General features: G+C 39.4%; 1 protein-coding gene across 1 annotated transcript in view; it reads right to left on the reverse strand.

The window, feature by feature from the left end:
* LOC104386972 (centromere protein J-like) overlaps positions 1–15,499 on the reverse strand; it is a 36,985-nt gene extending 21,486 nt beyond the window's left edge. Inside the window, exons 1-8 of the mRNA XM_009995655.1 lie at positions 15,203–15,499; positions 14,318–14,414; positions 12,046–12,291; positions 10,687–10,782; positions 9,000–9,141; positions 7,056–7,164; positions 4,774–6,193; positions 3,409–3,532 (exon numbers count right to left, since the gene is read on the reverse strand). Coding sequence (XP_009993957.1) covers positions 3,409–3,532; positions 4,774–6,193; positions 7,056–7,164; positions 9,000–9,141; positions 10,687–10,782; positions 12,046–12,291; positions 14,318–14,414; positions 15,203–15,499 — 2,531 coding nt within the window. The remainder of the gene's footprint in view (positions 1–3,408; positions 3,533–4,773; positions 6,194–7,055; positions 7,165–8,999; positions 9,142–10,686; positions 10,783–12,045; positions 12,292–14,317; positions 14,415–15,202) is intronic.
* Positions 15,500–22,116: the final 6,617 nt, after the last annotated feature.

Raw genomic sequence — 22,116 nt, forward strand, 5'->3', positions numbered from 1 at the left:
TTTGTATGACTATGATCCGGCTGCTTAGTTAATTTTTAATATGACACTAAATTATTTGTTAGCTGCCTGTGTCAGCTCACTTCATGACCTGCAGCCACCATCTGGCCATCACTATTACTCAAAAAGCAACAGGAGCAACAGGAGGCAGCCATGACCTCATGTTTTCCTCTCAGTAATGAAGTTTAGCACTTCAGCAGTGTCCTGGTTTGAGCCAGGATAGAATTAATTTTCTTTTTTGTGATTTTACTTTTCAGTTAAGCCTCTTCTAAGTAGCTGCAGTTGCTGAAATTAATGGCATGTTTTTCAGTCAGTGTCTGCCTCTAGGACTGATAGCACTCAATGTTTATGGTTTCTGCTGGAGACTGGTGTGCAGAGCCAGGGCCACTGCTTGGTTCTGAAAAACATCTTAGGCTGTGGAAACAGAGGGGAGAAAAGGGGTGGAGAGGGTGGGTGCCCTATGTGGAGACGCTGCTGGCAAAGAGCAAAATAGGAAAGTTCTCTAAGATATTAAGAGATCAATGAACTCCCCATATCCTGCTGCTCTTTATAAATCATACCTGATTTTTTTGTTTTGTGCCCTGTCCTAAGTAAGCCGGTCTAACATTCTGGTAAAAGGCATGCTGAAAAAAGTCTCATCAATAGTCAATGAAGTAATAATTCTCCTCACATTAATACAATTAAGTTAGAAAACACAGTCCCTGCATGATTATGTGGAGTCTACCACTGCTCCATGTCCAGACCAGTTGTCCTGAAATATCTTATATATTAGAACAAAAGCAAGATGCAATAGCTATATATAACATGTTCCACTGAAGACTGAACGGTACTGCCTAAAGTTTCTTCCACCCTGTAAGATAAAAATCCACATTCCTTCCAGCAGCTCAGCTGATACCAGCCTCATCACAACTGTACAAATAAACTAACAACAGCTGGAGTGTGCAATTGCCCAGAGTGCCATATTGCTAGCCCTGGTCCTGGCATCAGCCATCCAGTGCAGGACTAGGCTATGTTGGGCAAGGAGTTTAGCACAGGCCAGGGATCATGTCCAGAAGAAAACTCAGATGCAATCATCCTGGTCTGCAGAGTTCGACAGGTTGGTTGGTCACAGGAAGGTGTTATGCTGCACCTCTTTACCTCAAGGCTAGAAAACAGACCCTGGCCTGAGGAAATGTAACAACCAAGGATGCCAGGAGCACACAAAATACTTACTTGGAGCCTCAGACAATGTGTATGCCCTAGGTATAACTTGTAAACAGTCCAAATCACAGAAATAAGATGTAGGGAAAAAAAGGCTAAAATTGCTTGGTGCTATCTCAAATTCTTGCATGAGTCCCAGGAATACCCCTGCAGGAGGCACATCACAGCAGGCTGGCTGTGAGGCAGAAACAAACAAGAATCAAAGGTCTTCTTGCAAAAACTGCAGATGGAAAAAAAAACCCAACCCAAACCTGCTGGCTACTGCTGTTGGTCCAGAAAGAGTGCAGATTCAATACTACAAGGACATTATGTATTAAAATGGCAAAGGAACAAAGAAATTACTATCATTGAATCCTCTGGTGTCAAGAGTAAGTATTTCAGTGCTGCAAGAGTGGAGCCACAGGCTGCTGCCTTGAGCACTCTCCAGGCTCTGTTAGGCAAGAAATACATACAAGACACTACATTCCAACTATTTCCACCCTCTTGCCTATAGTATTTGTGCCTATAAAGGTATAAAAACAAAGTGCTTGGAAATGAAAGAATGGGTAGACTGGGAAGGTCTAGGCACATTGTGATGCTTTCAAAATAATTTTCATTGCTTCCAGCGAGCACAAGTTGTCAACAGGGCACAAGTGAAATGCTGTCAATGTAGTGGCCATCTTGTGTTCCTGGTAGGCTTATTGGTTTAAAAACACAAAGTAGATTCCCAGATTACATAAATCAGCACAAGGACAATGCAGTCAAGGAGAAGAAGCTGCCTTTTGCAAATAGTTGTATCTGATAAATTACAAAAGTGAGTGAAAAGATGCACACATTGTACTTGGCAGGTATTTTTGGATAAACATCCGTGTGAAAATGCTAGGGGCTACTATAGCTAATGACATGAATAAATCCACAGAAAGCTGTTTTGAAAACCTGCACCATTATGGATAAATCAAAGCCATGTCATCCACAAGGCAGCACTCTCAGCAGACAGAGAATGCAGTGCTGGCAGAGAGTGCACTGCAGTAATTCTGCACCAATACGTCCCTCCACAGGCGAAATTTACACCAGTAGAAGTAAAAGCAGCACCTAATTTCACTACATTTTTATGAACTGCCAGATCCCCCAAATAGTCACAGCTGGAATACATGTCAGTGTCAGCTGGTAGTCATCTTTCAGATGAGAGACAAGAAGGATCTTTAATGAAATAATTTATTTTTAAGACATAGAAAGTATTTTTCTAGCAGACAGCCATAGGAAGATATCATACAAACTGATAAATGTAATTCAGAAATATCCTTTCGCACTGTTCCCAGGGTCTTTGAAATCAGTGAACAAAAAGATATGAAAAATAATTTATTAGTTTGTGTTGAATATTAAAAATGTAAAACAAATTTTAGTTCAGAACTAGGTTTGAAATGTAAAAATAAAAATAATCTCTCCTGTGTTTACTGTAGACAGTACCTTGTAATTTTAAATAGATTTCATCACGTTAAAAATATATCTATTTTATTTGATCGTAAGCATGCTAAATTTTCATTAGAAATGTTGTAATTAGTTATAATTATATATATGAAATATATATATAAATATATTTTATAATTTGTTTTAGTTGTGAAAACTCATATTCACAAAACATTTCCTGCAGGGATTTTGTGGTTAGGAATTATTGCACTTCTATGAAGATGTAAAACAAACCCAAGCCAAAGCAATTTTCAGCATTTAATAATTACAAATTACAAAACCAACTCTCCTGAACTTTCAGGTTCCTCAAAAAAGGTGGCACCCAACACATCTTCAGTCTAGTCTGAAGACAGGAATTTCTGATATAACAATGCTGTAGGCACTGACATATGCTATACACTTTTTTTTAACATAGGAAATAAGGACTGCTCTGATGTAAACATCCTTTACTCCATCAGAGGCCTGATCCCAGAAAATAAATTATCCTGAGTTCTTACTGATGTTCAGCAACTTAACAAAAGCATTTGGCTTTACTCTGCTTTAAGACCAAACTGCACCAGTGTTTTCAGAGCTGTTCCCCTTCAGTCAGGCGCTTCACTTTTTACCTAGATAACTAAGCAAGTGTTCCTGTTCCAAAACAACACAGACACAGTTGGAAAGAGGCTAGCTAAGAAATATAAATTTAGCAGCCTCATTTTAAGGACCTGAAATTAAATATTTGCCTTACTGCACATGAAAATCAGTTTCCAGGGTACACAGATTTACCTGAGAAAATGTGTTGCTTTCTCTTGTTCTTCTTTGGCTCTAGTCAGTGAAGGGGTTCCTCCATGGTCTATACCAGTCTCTAGTCCTCTGGTAACAATATTCTGGGTTTCTTCTATAAAGATGTCTATGTTAGTACACAGAACTTAGTGAATGTTTATGAACCCTCTCTATGTATTTAAAACAACAGACTGCATAAGTGCAGTGAGCTTTATTGATTAATCTGTCAAACTGAATTAACTTATCTTTGCCTAGTTTTGCAAAAATTTCATTCACAGCATATTCCTTGGTAGTGCAGCAATCCAAGCCCTACAGATCACAATAAGTGAAATGGATTTGGGGATATATCAGTGTTAATAGCTAAATTCCTTTTCAGGAATGTGAATGCCATCACAGTTCAACCTTATTTTGAATGTAGCTTTCAAAGAGGCATCAGGAACCCTTTTTATAACAGCAGCCTGACATGGAGTAGCATCTGCTTAGCAAGTTGTGAGAGAGCAATTGAGAACCATCAGAAGTCAATATTTCTGCTCTGGTGATTACTGCTGGTGGGACAACAGATTTTGACTAATCCTACACGAAGAGGCAGCCAATGCATTTGGGATGAGGAGTCAATATGGGAGAAATCTTTCCGTGGAAACTAAGAGAAGAAAAGTCAAGAACCAGATTAATAAAAAAGGACTAAATCCTGCTCAAGCAAGATACCATTGACAGAAGTAAGAGCACTGAGCCAAAATGCTAGAAAGATTGGTTGACCAAAGAAATGGGAACACATTTAGGACAAACCAAGTGAAGATGTTTTTAGGAAATCATTGTTTTCCACTGATGTGAGGCTCTGTGTCTTAGGAAAAATACATGCACATTTGAGAAATTATTTTGCCCACCTTTTTAAAAGTCACATTAGGTCTAAGGAGGGTAAATAGAAAATGTGAATCTCTCACTATCAAGGGGTCAGTGGGGGAACTCTAACACTGACTCCAGGGATTCACTGCATCTCTCACGTGTCTCATGAGTTCAAAACTCTGATTCTGAAAGTGCACCTCAATCAACAGACTTAAGAAAAATGGCTAGTGACAGTGGAGAGCCAGCCATAACAAGGAGCTTGCAGATGTATCTCTCCCTTCTTAGTTGTTGGGATTCTTTTTTGGTTTTCTTTTGTTTGTTTGTTTGTTTTTGTTTGTGGCTTTGGTTTTGTTTGGATTTTGTGTGTGTGTGTGTTTTGTTTTATTTTTTTCCAGTTTAGAACTGAGAAATACTGACAGAGTTGGGCATATACTTAGGGAGCACACACAGAATGAGTCACGAAACCAAGAAAATTTTTTTCCCCCTAGGAAAACAGATATAAATCAAAACTCAGGTAGCTCTTACCTAATGGGTCTGTAAACAGTTTTTTCTGTGGTTCTTCCACTGAAGGGGTTTCTTTAATCTTGAAAGCAGGAATATCACCAGTCACTGTTGAGGATGGCAGATCTTGGCTTTTAACATCCCTGGCCCTACTCTCATTCTTTGATTCAGGCTCATGGACTCTTTTTGATCTTGTGAGATGAAATAGGGACTGATGAAGAGAAGAGTGAGCCTTGCTCCCTTTCTGCCTGACAGCTGCAGTACTGGAATCACTGCTACTTGTGCTGCTGGAGAGACCAAGCTGTCTTGAGATCACTTGAATATCTTGGTTCCCTGGGGGTGTTCTGCTGCACTTTTTCATAGACATTTTTTCAGTTCCACTGGGCTCATCACTAACATAATCACCATCAGAAACATCCAAATGTCTGTCAGTATGATTTACTCCCTGAGGTTCATGATGGGAGGGATACTGAGCATGGTGAGATTTTGGGTCATCATCACTGTTTGAGGATAAGCAGCTTGAGTCACTGGACAAAGATGTAACATGCCATGTCAAGGCATCTGTCCCCTTCCTTTGTCTCTCATGCTGCAAGGCTAAGGGTAAACTCCCCTTCTGCACAGCCTCAGGTGAGCTATGTGTAATTTTCACTATCTTATCATTGACCATCTTAAACCCAGTATGGATTTGTCTTTTGCTTTCTGATCTCTGGCTCACTGAAACAAGTTCCTGTGGGCATACCTGACCCCACTTCTGGCCCTGTGTGAGCACAGGGCCTGCAGTCCATTCTGCCTCCTTAGTCTGCTGTGTTTCTAAATCCTGAAGTGGGGAATGCTTTTGCAGGACTTGCAAGGCGGTTTTTGCTCCCTCTGTGAGATGACCCCCCAGGGCCTGATCCACCCTATTTAGGTCCTTTTTCAGGCTACCCTCCACAGGTCTTCCATCAGTTCTGTCTGCTTGCTCTACGGAATCCAGATGATGAGCTTCTCTTTCCTCACCTACCCGTAGGTTCATTTCTGTTACTGTTTCAGGACATGGTTGCAGGATTTCGGGCCACCTTCTCTGTGGTGAGTCAATAGGTTTTTGATTTGCATCTTCATCTCCCCCGATCACTTGCTTTTCTTCTGCGTTTTGCTCAACTACTTTTGTTTCACAGTCAGTCTGAGCCTTCACTTCCCACTCAGCTAAAGCACAGTCTGCTTGTTTTTCATTTGTACCCTTCTGCATAGAGCTACTGACCTGCAGATTTAACTGAGAGCATTTGCCTGTTTGCAGTATGCCTACCTCCACTTGGCCAAGCCTGGAGAAATGACCCCAGCAGTCCAAACCAGCCCTTCTGGAATGCTTGCTGTCATCTTTTAAAGGCTTCTTTTTATTTTTTTTAACCCTTACCATACCTTCTTTTCGTTTGAGAAAAGCCTTCTGAAGTGTTACTTTTGCCTTGCTCTGAAAAAAACACCAACAATCTTGACAATCACAGTCTGAGAATCATTCTCTGGTAAGGAAGATACTTATGATATTGAAAAAATCTGAGACACCAGAAATTTTACAGACACTGGATATGGGTGACTGAGTGCATAAGTAACAGCCTAAGGGCTACAGGGAAGGTACAATAATTTTTAGAAGCAGTCACAGTGTGATTATTAATTAAAATAGTAGAGTCAGATGGTTGAGATAGCTCTGAGTGTTTCTATGACAGAAGATGAGAAAAGTTCTGTCTGTGCTTTTAAGAAATTTTGAGTGTTTAAATGTGACTCAGAAATATATATATATATGTATCAGTTTGAGATGTTATTTTGCCAGGGAGAGAAAATTCCTAAGTGGTGAAATGTGAATCTTCCAAGTCAACAAAGCCTAAGGAAATGCTGAGTCTGACACCTAGAGGTTTCAGATTTGTACTCATCTCAAACTGCACATAAGGCAAGAAGTGGAGCACTGTTACTGTACTTGTTCCTTGTACAAAGATTGTATTTGGAAATGCTCCCATTCTTGCATTACTGGGACATGACAGAGTGCAAGGCCCTTTTTATTATGAAAAAAACTAACAGAATCAACCTTGTGGTCTAATGTAGCCAAGTGTGTTGGATTTTGGCCACAAACTATGGCCCAGAATTCAGTGCAAAACATTGGGAAATATGACTATGACTGGGTAATACAATCTTTCAGCTTTTAGAATTATCTTCCCATACCACATGAAAGGAGAGTAGAAAAATGTGCTGCCATGCAATGAACCAAAGCAGAGCCCACACAATGGCCAAGTCAATGCAAACTTGTCAAAAACAAAGTGAATGCACCAATGGCACATTACCTGCTGCTCCTTCTGCTGTTTTGCTATGAGACAATTGTCTACTTTAAGTTGTTCTTCAACAAATTCTTCAGAAGGTGTCTGTCTAATACCAATTGCTGATGTGATAGGCCTAGGCAAAGAACAGGAAAGCACTTATTTCTAACATTCTCCACCTAATTTTATTTCAATAATTCTCACAGAGCTGACATTGAGTTTGGAACAGAAATGCTCTCTCCAATTTTTTAAAAATATGAAACATGTTTGTAAAAAGTCCACTATTATGTGACACCTCTCAATTTAAAACATCCTGTCTAGACTAAAACTTAATTGTGGTTTTATAAAGTAGTATTTTTTTGGCTGGTTTCAGTCTCTCCTTAAAAATAGGAAATAGTCAAAAGGAAAAATATTTCAGGCATTTTCTCCAGACTAGAGCTGTTTACAGTCACAAAGAACTCACTATCTCTCTGATGGAGTGGTTTGAATGAGCTGGTGAGGAGTGACAGAGAAAAAAATCAATCTCTATAATGTTGTGGAGGGATAACTTGTATGCTGACTCAAAATAAAGCATAATACAGCACACATTAACATATCTTCATTGAATATATGCTTAGAGCTTTAACTTACAACAATTTCTACTGAATATTAAAAAATCCCGTGTTTAATAGGGGTACTGGTTGCACATCACATCGCTCTTATTTCTATACCCCACCTCTACCTAACACCACTGTGGCATGGATAATCTTTTCATTTGTCACTCTGTCTCTGTCTGTTAGCATACAGCATGGCCTAGTAGGATTTGAGAAAAACTGCTGTTGCTGAGGACTCAATGTTAGACAATAGCCATTTCAGGGGAGTTTACTTCAAACCAACTATAGATTGGTCCCATTGCAAAAATATCACAAAGAGCTGGAACTGTTTAAGGCCAGGTTGGATGGGGCTTTGAGCAGCCTGGTCTAGTGGGAGGAGTCCCTGCTTATGCGGGAGTGTTTGAACTAGGTGATCTTTAAGTTTTGATCCAACCCATTCTATGATTCTGTGATTCTACCATTCTGTGCTTCAGTTTCATCCAGCTCATGCTAACACCACCATGTGAACCAAAGCACAACAAGTGGGGTGACTGCAGAAGGTCACTGCTGATCCAAACCCGGCATATGTAGAAAGGCCCACCTACCCAGAGGTGTTTATGGTCTCTTCCTCACTTTCTGTTGTGGATGTCCCTGTCTTCCTTCTCTGTCCAACTCCCACATGAATAATGAACTAGACATGACAATTAGTCTCAGTCTATATTTTCTCAGAAGTTGGGTGCTTCTCTTTTAAACTTGGCTTGGTATGCCAAAGAGTTGCTGCTTCTACCTACATCATTTAGGGAAAGGCAGCAATTCCAAGAGCATCTTTTCAGTAATGCCAACCTAAGCATTCTTGTCTAGCCATGGGCACCCCCTCAGTGTCCTGGGACAACTCCTTTTGTGATGCAGTGATGAACCAGATCACAGAACTGACCCAAGATAAAAGTTACATTTCTCGTCTCTCTAGATAATTTGAATAATTATTACTTTGCTGACCTGTTAACTATATGAGCACATAAAAATTTGTCTCAGCACAGCTGAAGAGGCAGAACAAGGACAAGAATAAATTAGATACTCAGACTGATGTTGCTGTCACAAACTGATGGACACTGCAAAAGAAATGATGGCATAACAAATGATCCCTGCCAACTTTTGCCTTCCTTCTATACTTTGAAGTTCATAGCTGCAAAACCAGTTCATTTAAATTGGCTAAATCTGTATCCTATTACATAGAAGTAGATCAGCTGCCAGTCTCTAGACCTGTCCAATCTCTGCCCGTGCATACCTACCGCTCTCGAGCGAAGAGCCTTTGTGTTGCAAATATAACATGTACAGTGTGTGTGCAATCAAGGAAAACATTGTTTTGTAGGTTGACTGACTGATTAAGGTAATTTCTCACCTGTCTTCTCTGTCACCAGTCTTCATCTCCCCCTCTATGCCAAAGGGAGATGGAGGAATCTCTTCCTTTACTTGTTCTCTTTGTTCTTCTTTGACAGCAGAAAAGGTTTCAGGGAAACTCCTTTCTTTTAATTGACGGTTATCTAAGCAGCAGGAAAAAGGTTAATGAAAACAAAGCCTTGATAGAATGAATAAAGGAAAAACAAACATCATTAAATAAATTTAAAATGTTTATACTTTCAATAATATATACAATATTTTGATGTTTGAAAACATTTCATAGAATAGAATTGAATGAAGTAGCTGGAAGGATAAAAAAGAGGGGGGGGGGGGGGGGGGGGGGGAGCACTGCTCCTCATTAACGTTTATTGTGGAACTAGTTTTTGTAATTAAAGCAGCCTATTTTCTAGGCAAGCGAAAAGAATGTGATGCATCATATTTCACTGTTGCTAAATTTGTGTTCTGAAACGCATTTTGTTTTACTCTTTGACGTATGATTTGCTTATGGACCGTCAAAATTGGACACTTACTGCAGGGATTGAGGAAATGTCTTTAAAACGTGTAGATGTATCTTTGGTGGCATTCTCTGTAAAAAGCATGCATGCCTGCCTGTGTTGGGTAGTGATTCACATAGATATGTTCAGCTTTCATTTAATCACTTCAAGGAACTAAATTCCTTGTTTAATGTATTGCCATTGAAAAGAAAGATTAGTGTACTTTAGAGGTGGGGGTCATTCTTTGTAACGCTATTACAGCTTTGTCCTTGACATGCAAGATTCCTCCAGGTGTGTGGGTGGGGGGGGGGGGGGGGGGCGGGGAGAAGGCTCCTGGTCCTCAGGTCTAGTAGCTGGAAATAAGGAAAGGGCAAATGGTATGATTTGTGCTCCCTGCCTCTAGAGATTTGTGATGCTTGGTTAATGTGTTCACTGTGAACATTGCAGTGGAGACACTTTGCTAGACAGTACTGAACTACTAATGCGTCTGTAATTATGTGACCTGCAAGTCAGTTCTTCAAACAATTTAACAAGCAGTATTTGTATATGTGAGGCTTTCTAACTGGGCATTTTCTATTCAGTTTCACAGAAGTGCAAATTTGTACCACACCCTGTTGAAGCTTGCTGGCTGTGTTCACTACAACAAGAAGGTTCCCACTTCACATAATCTTTTTTCTAATTGTCAGCTAATAGAGATTTGTTCTTTTAGCCCTAGTGAAGCCTGTCAGCTGGAGCAAAAAGCCTTTACTCGCTCATACTACACACTGCTGCTATAGCCAGAAACTGTGTAGTTCATTTTGTCACGTTAATACACCCAGAGCTACTGAAGTTCTTTGCAACATGCAGGAAGGACTTCCTGGTCCAAGAGGAATACGAAAGGTTTATATCCTTCTCTCAGCCTTTCCCAGCTACACACCAAAACTCTCCAGTTTGACAAACAGTGCTGTTTCTGGAACCTTCACAGCTGCCTTGCACCACAATACGCCTGAGGAACCAGAGGGGACACAGCAGGTTGTCAGCTACACAGGTTTGCAGAACCCATGTGTTGCTCCTCACAGTGTGAGGAGTCTCATGTGTGGGGCTGTGCTGTCTCCAGAATGCTCTAACAGGAGGGGTGTCCCAGCACTGTAATTTTCAGCTAGTTCTTCCCAGTGCCAGGCAAGAACGATGTGCCCAAGCAGCTGTGTAATTTACCTTTGTTTCCTTTTCTGTTCTCTTCTTGAGCATCTTGTCTGGAAAGTATTTTTGTGGGGTTCCCCGTACTCTGAGGCAATGGCTCAGTGCTTATCCCTTTAAATAAGAATGTGAAGCATTATACAAACCATTGGCACATGTATGTTTATGTTTTCAGCAATGAAAGTCCACACTGGTCACAACAGTCAGGAAGGTCTTAGTTCAGCCCAGTCCTCAAGCACACAGTCAACTGAAGCATATTTCAAAGGAACTGCACTAACCAACTTCTATCAGGAATTAACCTGATATACTAAGGCCTTTGCACCTTTAACTCTTAGTTTGACACACACAAAGCAGGTCTAACTCATTGCTGCTGTCAAAAAAAGCAGTTATATCTCCCCCTGTCCTCATGTGTTCTTGCTTTCAGCTTCCCGCTGTCCTCATCCCCTCCCCAACCCCAGCTTTTGTGCTGGCAGAGGTATTTCTGAAGCTCTGAACATTTTACTGGGCAACTGACCAGCTTCAGGTTAAACCAAAGAGAAAATAACAGTAGCAGGCACAAGAAGCAGAGAAAACTCTTTCAGTGAGACTACTGGTCCTGACCTAGGTTGAAGTATATGAAATTAAAGCTTCAATCCTACTATGGGACTATCTCACAGCATCACAAGTCAAGTCTTACTATAAAAGTTCAAAGGAATTCAGAATGCAGGTCTGATTTACATCTTCTTCCCCTTTAAGTTGGTTTATTTCTGACTTCATTTTGTTCCTGTTCCTCCCATTTTTAAATCAACATTTGATTCCTTGCAAATTGCTCTTTCTTCTTTATAACCCCTTGGTATCGTCCCACAGAAAAAAAAGCTGGCAAAGCATAGCAAAGAGCAGATGCCAAGTGGCAGCTTACATTGTTTTTCCTCCAAACAATGTGACTCCATATCAATGTGAGAAACAACGATATCACTAACGAAGAGCGGAATATCTACAGAAACACATTTTCTTACCTTTGGAAACCAGGTTCACTTCCTAAACTTTATGTTTCTTCTCCTAAATGTAATATAGACCCTGCTTCATATAACCTAACTTTTCCAATTTAATTACTTTCTGCTCCATTTATATCCACAAGGCCCAGTTTCACTGTAAGGATGATTGTGATTCAAAAAGTAAAAAAAATTAGTGTAAGATACTTTAAAAACTTTTATAACAAGCCACCACAAAAGCAAAGCAAAGCAAACCAAACAAAAAAACCCAGCAACAAAACAAAAAAACAAAGCGCCTTTCCCTGGCCTGCAATAAAACCAATCACTAGCAATCACTAACAGGGCCAAACATTCACAGAACTTGCACAATAGCCTTAACTTCAGATTTCCAGCACCTTTTACTCACCTGAATCTGAAAGCTGCACATGCTGTCCTGAGATTTCTGAACTGCTCTCATTTGGCACGGAGATCGGGCACCTGGTTTGCCAAGCAAAGTGCATTGCCAAGGGAGAGGTCTGTAAGCAGTCCAAGCTCTCAACTTGGGAAGAATTTTCTGATGGGAACTGGACAGGTATGAAACTAGCTGGAAAGCATGGAACGGGTGGCCTCGTAGCTACTAGGTGGGATGGTATCCCAGGAGAAACAGAGAAGCCTAAAAACAATTACCAGAGAAGAAAAATGAGAGAAGCTTAAAACAAATATTTTGCATTAAAGTAGAAATCTCTTGCTAAACTGGTACTGCACAAAACCAGTGTTACTTTCATGTTGCCTGGTTTGCATGTTTGGAGTGAAATAATAAAATTCTGCTTTTGTTATTTTGTTTACATTTTAAAACATACTTGCTGCAGCCATCAGACCCTTAGCAGGTGAAAGTTAAGTATTGCAAAGTATCTCTTGGGCCCTCCTCAATGCAAAAGAGGGAAGGGATGCTGGTTACACATTTTATTAGAAGACTTCCAAGTGGAAAACATGTAAGGAGTTCTGCATAGGCCAGGCTCACTACATTCAGGAAAGAAATCCCCTTATAAACTTACAAAATTAGGTTCACATCTTATTTGTTTTCTTCACACTATGATTCCTTTCTGTCCTATGACCTGACTTCAACAAGAGGCATAGAGGGTGCCTATGACTGAAATTGCTTCATTTCCACGTGTTTCACGGAAGAAAGTTGATATGTGGGTTCAAATTCTATCTGGCATAAACTCAAAAAAAAAGCTAAATTTGCTGCTTCTGGACAGATGATCTAACCACACAGCTAACACCTGGGCAGAGCCACTTCTGTCTGTATTACCATGAAATATTAAAATGACAATCTGGAGTTCAATGGGGTTTGTTTTACTGTGGGTCACTGTATTATTTCTTTAAACACATGGCAATATTAAAGCAACTACTTTTATCATAATAAGATAAATCACAGCCTTAGTAGTTCTTTGTATTTTACCTCTTTAAAGCTGAATGGGTCCAGATTATGTACTGTCTTTTTTTTACCCTGAACCTACGCTGCCTCCACTAACAAATGATCACTTTCAGTGCAGATTCCAGTCAGCTTTTCATTCAAGTAACTATTTTGTCTGTGGCTTTCTATGTTGGCTAAATGTATCTAGATATGTAAATACACACAAACAACATCCCATAAATATATTTATTACTGTATGAGCTTGGTCTTGAGTTCATGAAACAAACTGTGCTTCCTGTCTTCAGAAATGCATCAGGTGTCTTAAAGCACTGGAGCAGAAAGAGACCATGAAGCTCCTCAAATGGGTATAGAAGCTTGAAATTAGACTGAGAAAACTGATACCAGATTGATGCACAGATGCAGGCAGGGGATGTCTTAGGCTGCTCAGCCTCCTACTACATGGTTTAGGTGGAACTGCCTCCCCAGCAGGTTATCTCAGGAGCGGCAGCAATCCAAGGATCCCCTGTCCTTCCTATGCCTTTCTGGGTACTCCCTGTCTGATGTAACGCACAAGCAGCCCTGATAAAGCCTGGCCAGTGCTGTCATAAGTCTGTCAGGATTTCCCCAAATTCTTATTTTGCTACAGGGTCACACACTGAGGAGAATGTGCTGCTACTGTGGGAAGGGTGGAAAGGGGAGGGCTCTTTTTTTTCTGCTTGCTGAACAGATGACACTTTCTGGCAATACCACTAGTGAAATGAAGATGTTCAAGGAGTTGTATCATTCTGTGAGGAAGAGGCTGTGCTGTTAAAGGCATGAGGCTGTTAATACAATCAAGGTGTGTTAACACAAGTGTGACAGGTCCTCTCCTGTTTCTATGTAGAAGCTGTAACTTTTGTATAGAGGTAGAGAGAAAAACAGAGATATTTCTTCTCTTCTGTAATGCTCATCACTATACTATAGTTTCCTGCAGTACCATTCAAATCCATACTTCAATAGAAGTCTGTACATGAGCTCTGTTATTAAACATAAAGGACTCCTCATAGTTATCCTGGAATTCTAGTGTACAAAAATGGAGGAAACATTTTCTGGGGTTTACAGTTTGTGGATAAGCTGTGTAAATAAATGAACATTTTAGGTCAACTGTCAGAGGAACAGCTCCCAGCCGCAGAAAACAACCATCAGACCTTCTCTTTGTTTAAGGTACTCCTGCATTTCACTACTGGAGAGCAAGCATCAGCAGGCAAGGGTGCTACAGTGTCAGGAGGAATTCTCCACGTACCTGGGTTGTAAAGTGCAATGATTTTCTGCTGTTCAACCACCAGCCTTTGCAGCTGCTCCATATGCTGCCTCATCACCTGGTCCTGCTGCCCTGTAGTCTGAAAATATCATGAAGCTACAGTATCAAACTACATTTTTCAATGTTTCTGGTATCAACAGTAATAAGAAAAGAAACCTGCAGGTGAGCTGGGCTTCAGGTGAGAGGCAAATGATAAAGCCTTGTTAGCACAGGTATTTCTGATTTTTATATGGTATAAAACCTAATAAAATTATTATAGACTTCCAGTAGAGAAAGGATTAAGAACTAGCAACGCAGGCATATCCTAAATAATAAATTCCACTGCGTTGGAAACATGAGTTTCTTTAAAGTGTGCAACTGACGCTCTCTATTTCCTATCTAATAAGAAGCACATGGAACACTTGGTGGAAAAGATCCTGTGGATTTACACCTGTCCATCTCTTCATCAAAAATTAAAAAGAAAAGTCAGAAATGGAATAAAAAGCTAAAAAAGATGGAGGATGAGAAGGGGACTGATAGAAAGATGTACAGAAATAAGAACATTTCTTACAACCATTACACACATGTGAGTACAGAGCCAGGACATTCAATATTTTTCATCAGAGGGAAGGTGATAGTAGTAACTCTCCAACAAGAGGAAGGAGAGACAAATTTATTATGTCTTGGGAAAAGGACTTCATTTCATGTGTGTACTAGAGCAATGTAATCAAACACAGGATTATGATACGCTTTCCAGTGCTTGCCAGTAAAGCTTCCTACCTCTAGACAGATGCAGAAGTTACCATCCCTTTCTTCCTGGAGAGGCTGTGCAACCAGAAATATACAATATGCATTTATAAGTTCTGTGATTATTTAAAGCAAACCAACCTGTTCCATGTCTTTGTAGATGGGAGCACAGTGGTTTATCCCAGGCTCTGAAGCAGGGAGCAGAGGAGAAGTAAACATTTCCAGGGTGTTGCTTGCATCATTAATTCCACTCTGGATTACACTGGAAGCCAACTTTTGAGGAAAAAAATCAGAGCTGGCCAAATAACATAATTGCCTTTCATTCCATAAAAGTTGGTCATGGCCCAAGTTATCTATTGAGTCATCACTGTTGCCCACTGTACCACTGGCTTCTGAGCTGTGTAAAAGTGAACACTGCCCACGGGAGGACTCATTCATGTTGTCAATCCAACCTGGGAATAAAGAAGGCACGACCTTCTTTATTATTATTTTGGAAGATGGCACCATACTTCCCAGATCTCTGACAGTTTGGTGTGGCATATGTCCTCCTTAAAACATCTACTTCCATGCCCTGCTTTCCAAGATCCATGTTAGGGATGTGCAATATAAACCACCATGAACAAAGGTGTCATAATACTAACATATAGTAAATCCTTTGGCTTGTGTTCTTGGATTTGGGGGTATTCTTGTGGTGGTTTGTTTTGGCTTTGTTGGTTGTTTTTTTTCTATCCAAGAAGATATGTTTTTTAGCCCAGGATGAATGTGAAGAATCTGCTGATTTCAGAAACTGTAAAATGTGCACATATTTACATATATACATAGATTATAGATAAATTATATATAAATAGACACATACACACATATATAAAAAAACTCTTAGGATAAAAGTGATGCAAACCCCATACAAACCCACAGTATTTCTGTCAGCTAAAATGGTTTAGATGTGCTGCCTGCTCTCTCACTATTAAATCCTAAAGTCAAATAGGAAGAGATATAAAACTCTAGTACAATAAAAAATAGAACCTAATCACCCCTAGAAGCATTTGCCAAAGTGTTCTGACCTTATCTCTCAGCCTTCAAATTCAGAGAAAGTGCTTAATATGCAAAGATAACTGCAGAAAGCAGGGAATGGAATTAACAGGAGGAAACATGAGAAAACAAATTACACCTGAAAAAAACAACCAAACAAAAAACATTGCTTGAAAACTGTCTGATGTTTAAGTGCCTCAGAAGAATGTTTATTTCAAAAAGAAAGAGACAGCTGCACAATACAAACATTCTGTTTCCCCTCTGTTGGGACTGGGCTTCAGTCCTTCCGAGGCAGGGGCCGGGCATCTGCTACTTACCTTAAAAACTTGGGGAGCACTGGGATATATTTCAGCAGCTGAAGCTAACGAGCTTCCCCATCTTGTCTGCTATGGGAGGTTTCAAAGATCATTTACCTGCACTCTTTGAGAAATGTGGAGTATCCAAGAACTTCATCCACTTGCAAGAAAATAATTTAATGACTTCTTCCTTGTTTGTTGTAACTGGTTTGCACAGGATACACAACCTAACAGGTTTGATACCTGCTTTGACAGAATCATCATGGGTAGCTAGGAAACATTATGTTGTTTGCAGGCTTAAAGTACCTTTAGTGTAATCTGCAATTCCACTGGAAACATTTCAGAAATCTACAAATCTAAAACAACAGAAGATCCGGCTGCCTGGGCAGGTGCCTGTGCACTAAAATAAGCAATCTGCAGCATGGATACTCAATAGGAGTGGGGGAAAAAAAAAGAAAAAAGAAAAAAAAAAAAAAAAAAAAAAAAGGAAGCAAGTGTAGTGAAGTCAGGGGACTGCACAGAGACAGATAAGAAAGGATGGGCTAAGAAATCACATTTAAAGAAAAGAGTAGAGCCCAGGACCCTGTATTGCAATTCTCTCCAAAACATAAAAATTTTCTCTCCAAATTCCTGAGTCTCCCTGTTTCTGTGCTGTCAAGAGCAGTATTGGTTATATCCTGGTATTGAGCAGGATATGATAATTTGCTTCTCCTACAGTTTCCCTCTCAGATGAAACTCAAGTAGAGCTAAAAGCTCCACCCTGACAGTGATTTTTCTGAATATAACACTATATGCAAGTTGGTTGCACTTTTTTTTGTTAGATTTTTTTTTTTTTTTAAGGCCCAGGACACAACATATATCCACAAAAATCACTTCGCTATTCATAGCATCAAAATTTCAAATTCTAAGCAGTTAGAAGCTGCCAGTGTGAAAGTTACTCTCCATAGTAAGGGGCAATAAAAAGGCTGTTGGTTAACTGTCGCACTGACATCACATTTTGCACCAGGTGCATGGAGACTCTTTGTACCTGTCATGCTTCTTCCAAAACATAACTGAAGGAAATATAACCTGTAGAATAAGAATGGTGGTATCTGGAAACAGGTGACAAGTGCCAAGAGTGTCTCCAAACATATACTTTGCTTTAGGCACCACATCCACTGCACAGAAGGTGAATAATTACGAACAACTGGATTTAGTGAGGAAACATCCCTGAAATTGTCAGCAAAGAAAAGATGTTCAAACCTTAACACTGTTAAGGAGATCTCTGAGTGACTAATTTGACAGTGTCAGCTTTTGTCCCATTAAAACTAAAAAGAAAATCCAATAACTGTCCATCATAGTTGATCTTCATCAGCCAAATATGTTGTGAACTCAGAAAGGGGGAGATAAATTCTTAATGTCTGAGGTTTCATAGGTAAGATTTATTTATTTATTTATTTTAAAAATGAAATAAACACTGCCTAGGCTGGTAGCTGACTTAAGTTTGGATAATAATTCAAACACTAAAACTTGTTATACCATGAACCTTTTCAATGTTTGCATTCTCATTGTTGATGATTTCCAGGGAGTTGGTGAGTAAACAGAAGTTCTTACCAAGAGCCCTGGTTGCTTCAGTTCTTCCTGGACTGCACCACTCTGTGAAAACCACACAAAGCCTCCCTCTCTCCAGGCAACAAAGTAATTCTTCATTATATATGGCCAAAGCAGTCAAAAATATTCCCTGTGAGGTTGAAATACCTTTGCATAGAGCACCTTGGCAGCCTGCAGGAGCAAACAAGGAAGCACCGTACAGGCTGACAATTGTCTTGTAAAGCGTTGTAAAGGGATTATCTAACAGATTTTAAAACTTAGAAACCATTACAAAGACTACGTGTTTTATCCCAGGTAGTCTTCTAATAAATATAGGACAAAATAAATATGCAAAAAACTTCACAATGTCACAGAGCCTTCCAATATAATTTGAAAGCACTTGATCTGTTCACTGCACGTATAAAGTCAGTATGTGCATACATACTTGAACTGATCTTTAAAACTGCTAAATCCTCACAAATCTCCTGAAAACAAGCAGAAACCTGACTGAAAGCCCCAACAGTTTTAATAAGGTGTCCAAAAATAGCATTAGCAAGTTAACCATACACGTTTGGGCCTGCAGACCTCAGCTGAAGCCCTAGAACCAGACTTGCAGCTGTATGAGAGCTGCCAGTGACGGGGGCTCCTCAGGGAAGCCCTCTTCCTTCTAAACCCTGGGCCAGTTCCCCAAATGTCTCCCTACTCTCACAGCAATGGGAAATTATCTGAAAATTTCCTTTTGCTTTTTAAAATCATACTATTACAAGTAGAGCAAAAGCCACTCTAGCAGGACGCTCCATCTCTCAGTGTGCCAGCCTCCGTTTCCCTCTGTAATTCAATTGCTTTCTGTCTCTCAATTTTGCAGTCCCAGGCCTGGTGTGGAAAGATTCCCATGGGAAAGGAAAGGCCTAGCAAGCTCTGAGCTGGTAACAACCTTCAAAGTACAGAGGGCCAAGTTGATGTTTGTAACACTTGCTGCTCTCCAGTGTTGAAGAACACAGAACACAGCCTAAGCACAACTAGGCCCAAAGTAGACACAAAACAATAACAAAGAGATAAACAAAAGGGCTTGATGAGAAAAGGGCCTTCTTGGGTTTTTCTGCTGTTCTCCTTTTATTTTCCAATGAGAGATTCTGGAGGTATGGCCAACTAGTCGAAGGACAGCAGTCAATCCACTTAACTCTATAAAAGCCTGGTCCCATCCTTGATTGGAGAGACTCCTGCACACTCTCCAGGAGGTGTGCTGGACCTTCTCCTCTCCAGTGTGGACACCTGCTCGAGAGATTTACTTCTCCAGAGTCGAGGAACGAGCAAGGGACACCTGGCTGTGGCCGTGAGGCTGTGAGAGATGTTAACTCCCCTTATGTATTTATTAGTTTACTTGACGTTAGGCAACCTTCCATTGTTAGGTTCTAAACTTTTAAGATTTTAGGATCACTTTAGATAAGCACACTTATTGTGTTATCACCTGCCCAGGTATGATTTTAATCATTGTCTCAGATCTAGGATCTATGTCTCTGTACATTCGGGCTGCAAAGAAGCTTTGATCCTTGATGACATCTACAAAGTAATAACATCTAGTTAGGTTCTGACATTCCCCTGCATCCTTTGCAACGTAAAATGACAAAAAATCCCCCAGGTGCTACAGATAGAGTGACGGTTTCAGAACATTTGTAAGGGCTCCAACCACTAGAGGGAAACCTTGCACTGTTCTGAGTGAACCAACAAAAGTAAATACAAGAACACAAGCGACTTTTAAAAATGAAACAACTAAAATAGTTCTACAGCTAAAAGAGACACATGCTCTCTGAAGGAACACTAATGGTTTCTCAGGATAGTACCAGTGCCTCACAACATGCCATGATATTAAACGTAAAATTTCAAAAACTATTTATCTGTGAACACTGGCATATTTTTTTATATATTCACTGGCTACTGAACTCAGAATGATCAAAAGCCCAAACGGTTTCTAAGGACACTCAAGCCTCCAAACTCGGATCAAGAAGGCAGCAACAATAATATGTAGGCAGTTGTTAAATTGCAGCGCTGCTGTATTTCTGAGCTAGGTGATACCACATAATTGGCTTAGTCGGTTTATACCATGACATCCACTTTTCCAGCTGGAATTTTCAGCTGAAATTTCAGAGAAAAATAAAAATGTTCACCTTCTTCCTCCTTCACTGTCTAGGAAGGGGTGTCCTGGTGCAGAGAATAGGCAACAACGTTTTCAGTTCAGCCACAGTCCTTAAGTTTGAGGAAAGCAACAAGGTAAAGCTCAAAATGCACATGTATTATTTATTATATAGTCATAATACACAATCATCCTATTGTATTATAAGGCTGAACTAAGTGATTAAAAACATGTCTTTGGGCCTCAAATGTACAGAAACTTAAGAGCTAGGAGGTCAGTTCAGTGTAATCTGAACACAAATATTTTAAAGGTGTCCTAACAAGTTCAAATAAGCAAGCATTTTAGAAAGTATTTTACACAAAAATCAGGTGAGTAGAATTAGCTATTATTAAGTTTTTGTGTTCAGTGTTTTGCAACTTAAGTAATATTTCTGTGCAAGTGAACGTGGTTCTATGGTGTTGTATCCTTAATAAAAAAAAACCCAAACAAACAAACAACAAAACAACAAACACCTTGTGGAAATAAATACAAAGAACAGAAAAAGTGAAAAGGAATTTTATCCCCTAGTAAGAGAAATAAAGGCATCTTTAAACCATTATTTCTATGGTTTTAATCAATAACATATTTTAAAGCCAAATTACAAAATTACAAGTATTTGTAGGAAACTTCAGAGAAGAAAAAACTGTTGAGAGCAACAGTAGTTAGAAATGTTTCCAACAAACTAGAAAATGTTTCCCACACTGATAAGTCTGTTAAAAACCCTGGTTTTATTACAATCCCAGTCTGTCATACTTTCATTGACAAACATTGTGTACATGTCTAATTAACTACAATGTAAAAGGTTCTTCAAACTCTATTTTGACCATTTCTATCCCTGTTGATCCTGTCCTTTATTATTAGCAGTTGCTTCTGAAGTGCAAAACAAACGACTGCATCCACCAGTCTGAAAATACCATAAACTGGAAAACCCCCTTTAAACAGTTCTATTCTTATCACTGTTGTAATGAGCTGAAACTGTTCTGAATCTGAATGAGAAAAATAAGTACAAAGGTGTTTACATGTTTCTAGTAAAATTTTACGAGACAGATGATTACAATACATTACAATCCTCTTAGGATACATTAATAAGAGTATTTAAACTTTGATAAATGGAACTATCTTAGAAACCAAATAATCTACCATCGTACAGATCATTCATGCATTCTAACAAACAGTACATTTTCTGTATGTAGTATTCCTTTTTCTCTTCCATTCTGCATTTTTGTAACAGAATACAGAACTGAGAGAATGTTTCTATAAAAGCATACTTGATACTAGCAAAAAATAATGACAGATTATGTGGACTAGAAGCAAAACTCGATCTAATACCAGAAACTCATAGGTTAAAATCTGAACACCAGTAAACGATGAGCAAAGAAAATCTTGCAAGGCTAGCAAGCAGAGTTCCAGTTATAACTACTTTAATGGCTCCACATCTCTGTAACAGATTTTTAAAAATGCAACCAGAAATCACCACAAAGCCATAGCTGGATGATCCAGTGCAGTCTAAGAAACAAAACATATCATGGAAATTATATAGCTTTTTTTTTTTTTTTTTTTTCTTTATACTTCTTAACCACCAAATTGAACTAAGCACAAACTCTTCCCAAATAAAGCTATCACATTTTGTACTGAAACATCGGGTCTCTATAGGGTTGAGGTAAATCAAGATCATGGGTATTTTCTATTTTGAAGAGAAGCTCTTACTTCAATGTAAGAGCTTTAAAAAATTGTACAGAAGAATATCAATTGAATCCTTTTAGTTTGGCTTTATATATATAGATCAAATTGATAATGCAGTAATTTTAGTATGTATTTCTAATAAAAAGGCAATGAAAAGTAATAGAAGATTGCTATTTCATTAAAAATATGAATGGTGCATCAGGATACACAGTTGGGTTACATCATATTATCAATCCAAACAATCACAGAATCCCAGAGTGGTCAGGTTTGGAAGGGACCTCTGAAGATCATCTAGTCCAAACCCCTTG

The sequence above is a fragment of the Chaetura pelagica genome, unplaced genomic scaffold, assembly GCF_000747805.2.
Source record: "Chaetura pelagica isolate M959 unplaced genomic scaffold, ChaPel_1.0 scaffold954, whole genome shotgun sequence".
Taxonomy (NCBI): domain Eukaryota; kingdom Metazoa; phylum Chordata; class Aves; order Apodiformes; family Apodidae; genus Chaetura; species Chaetura pelagica.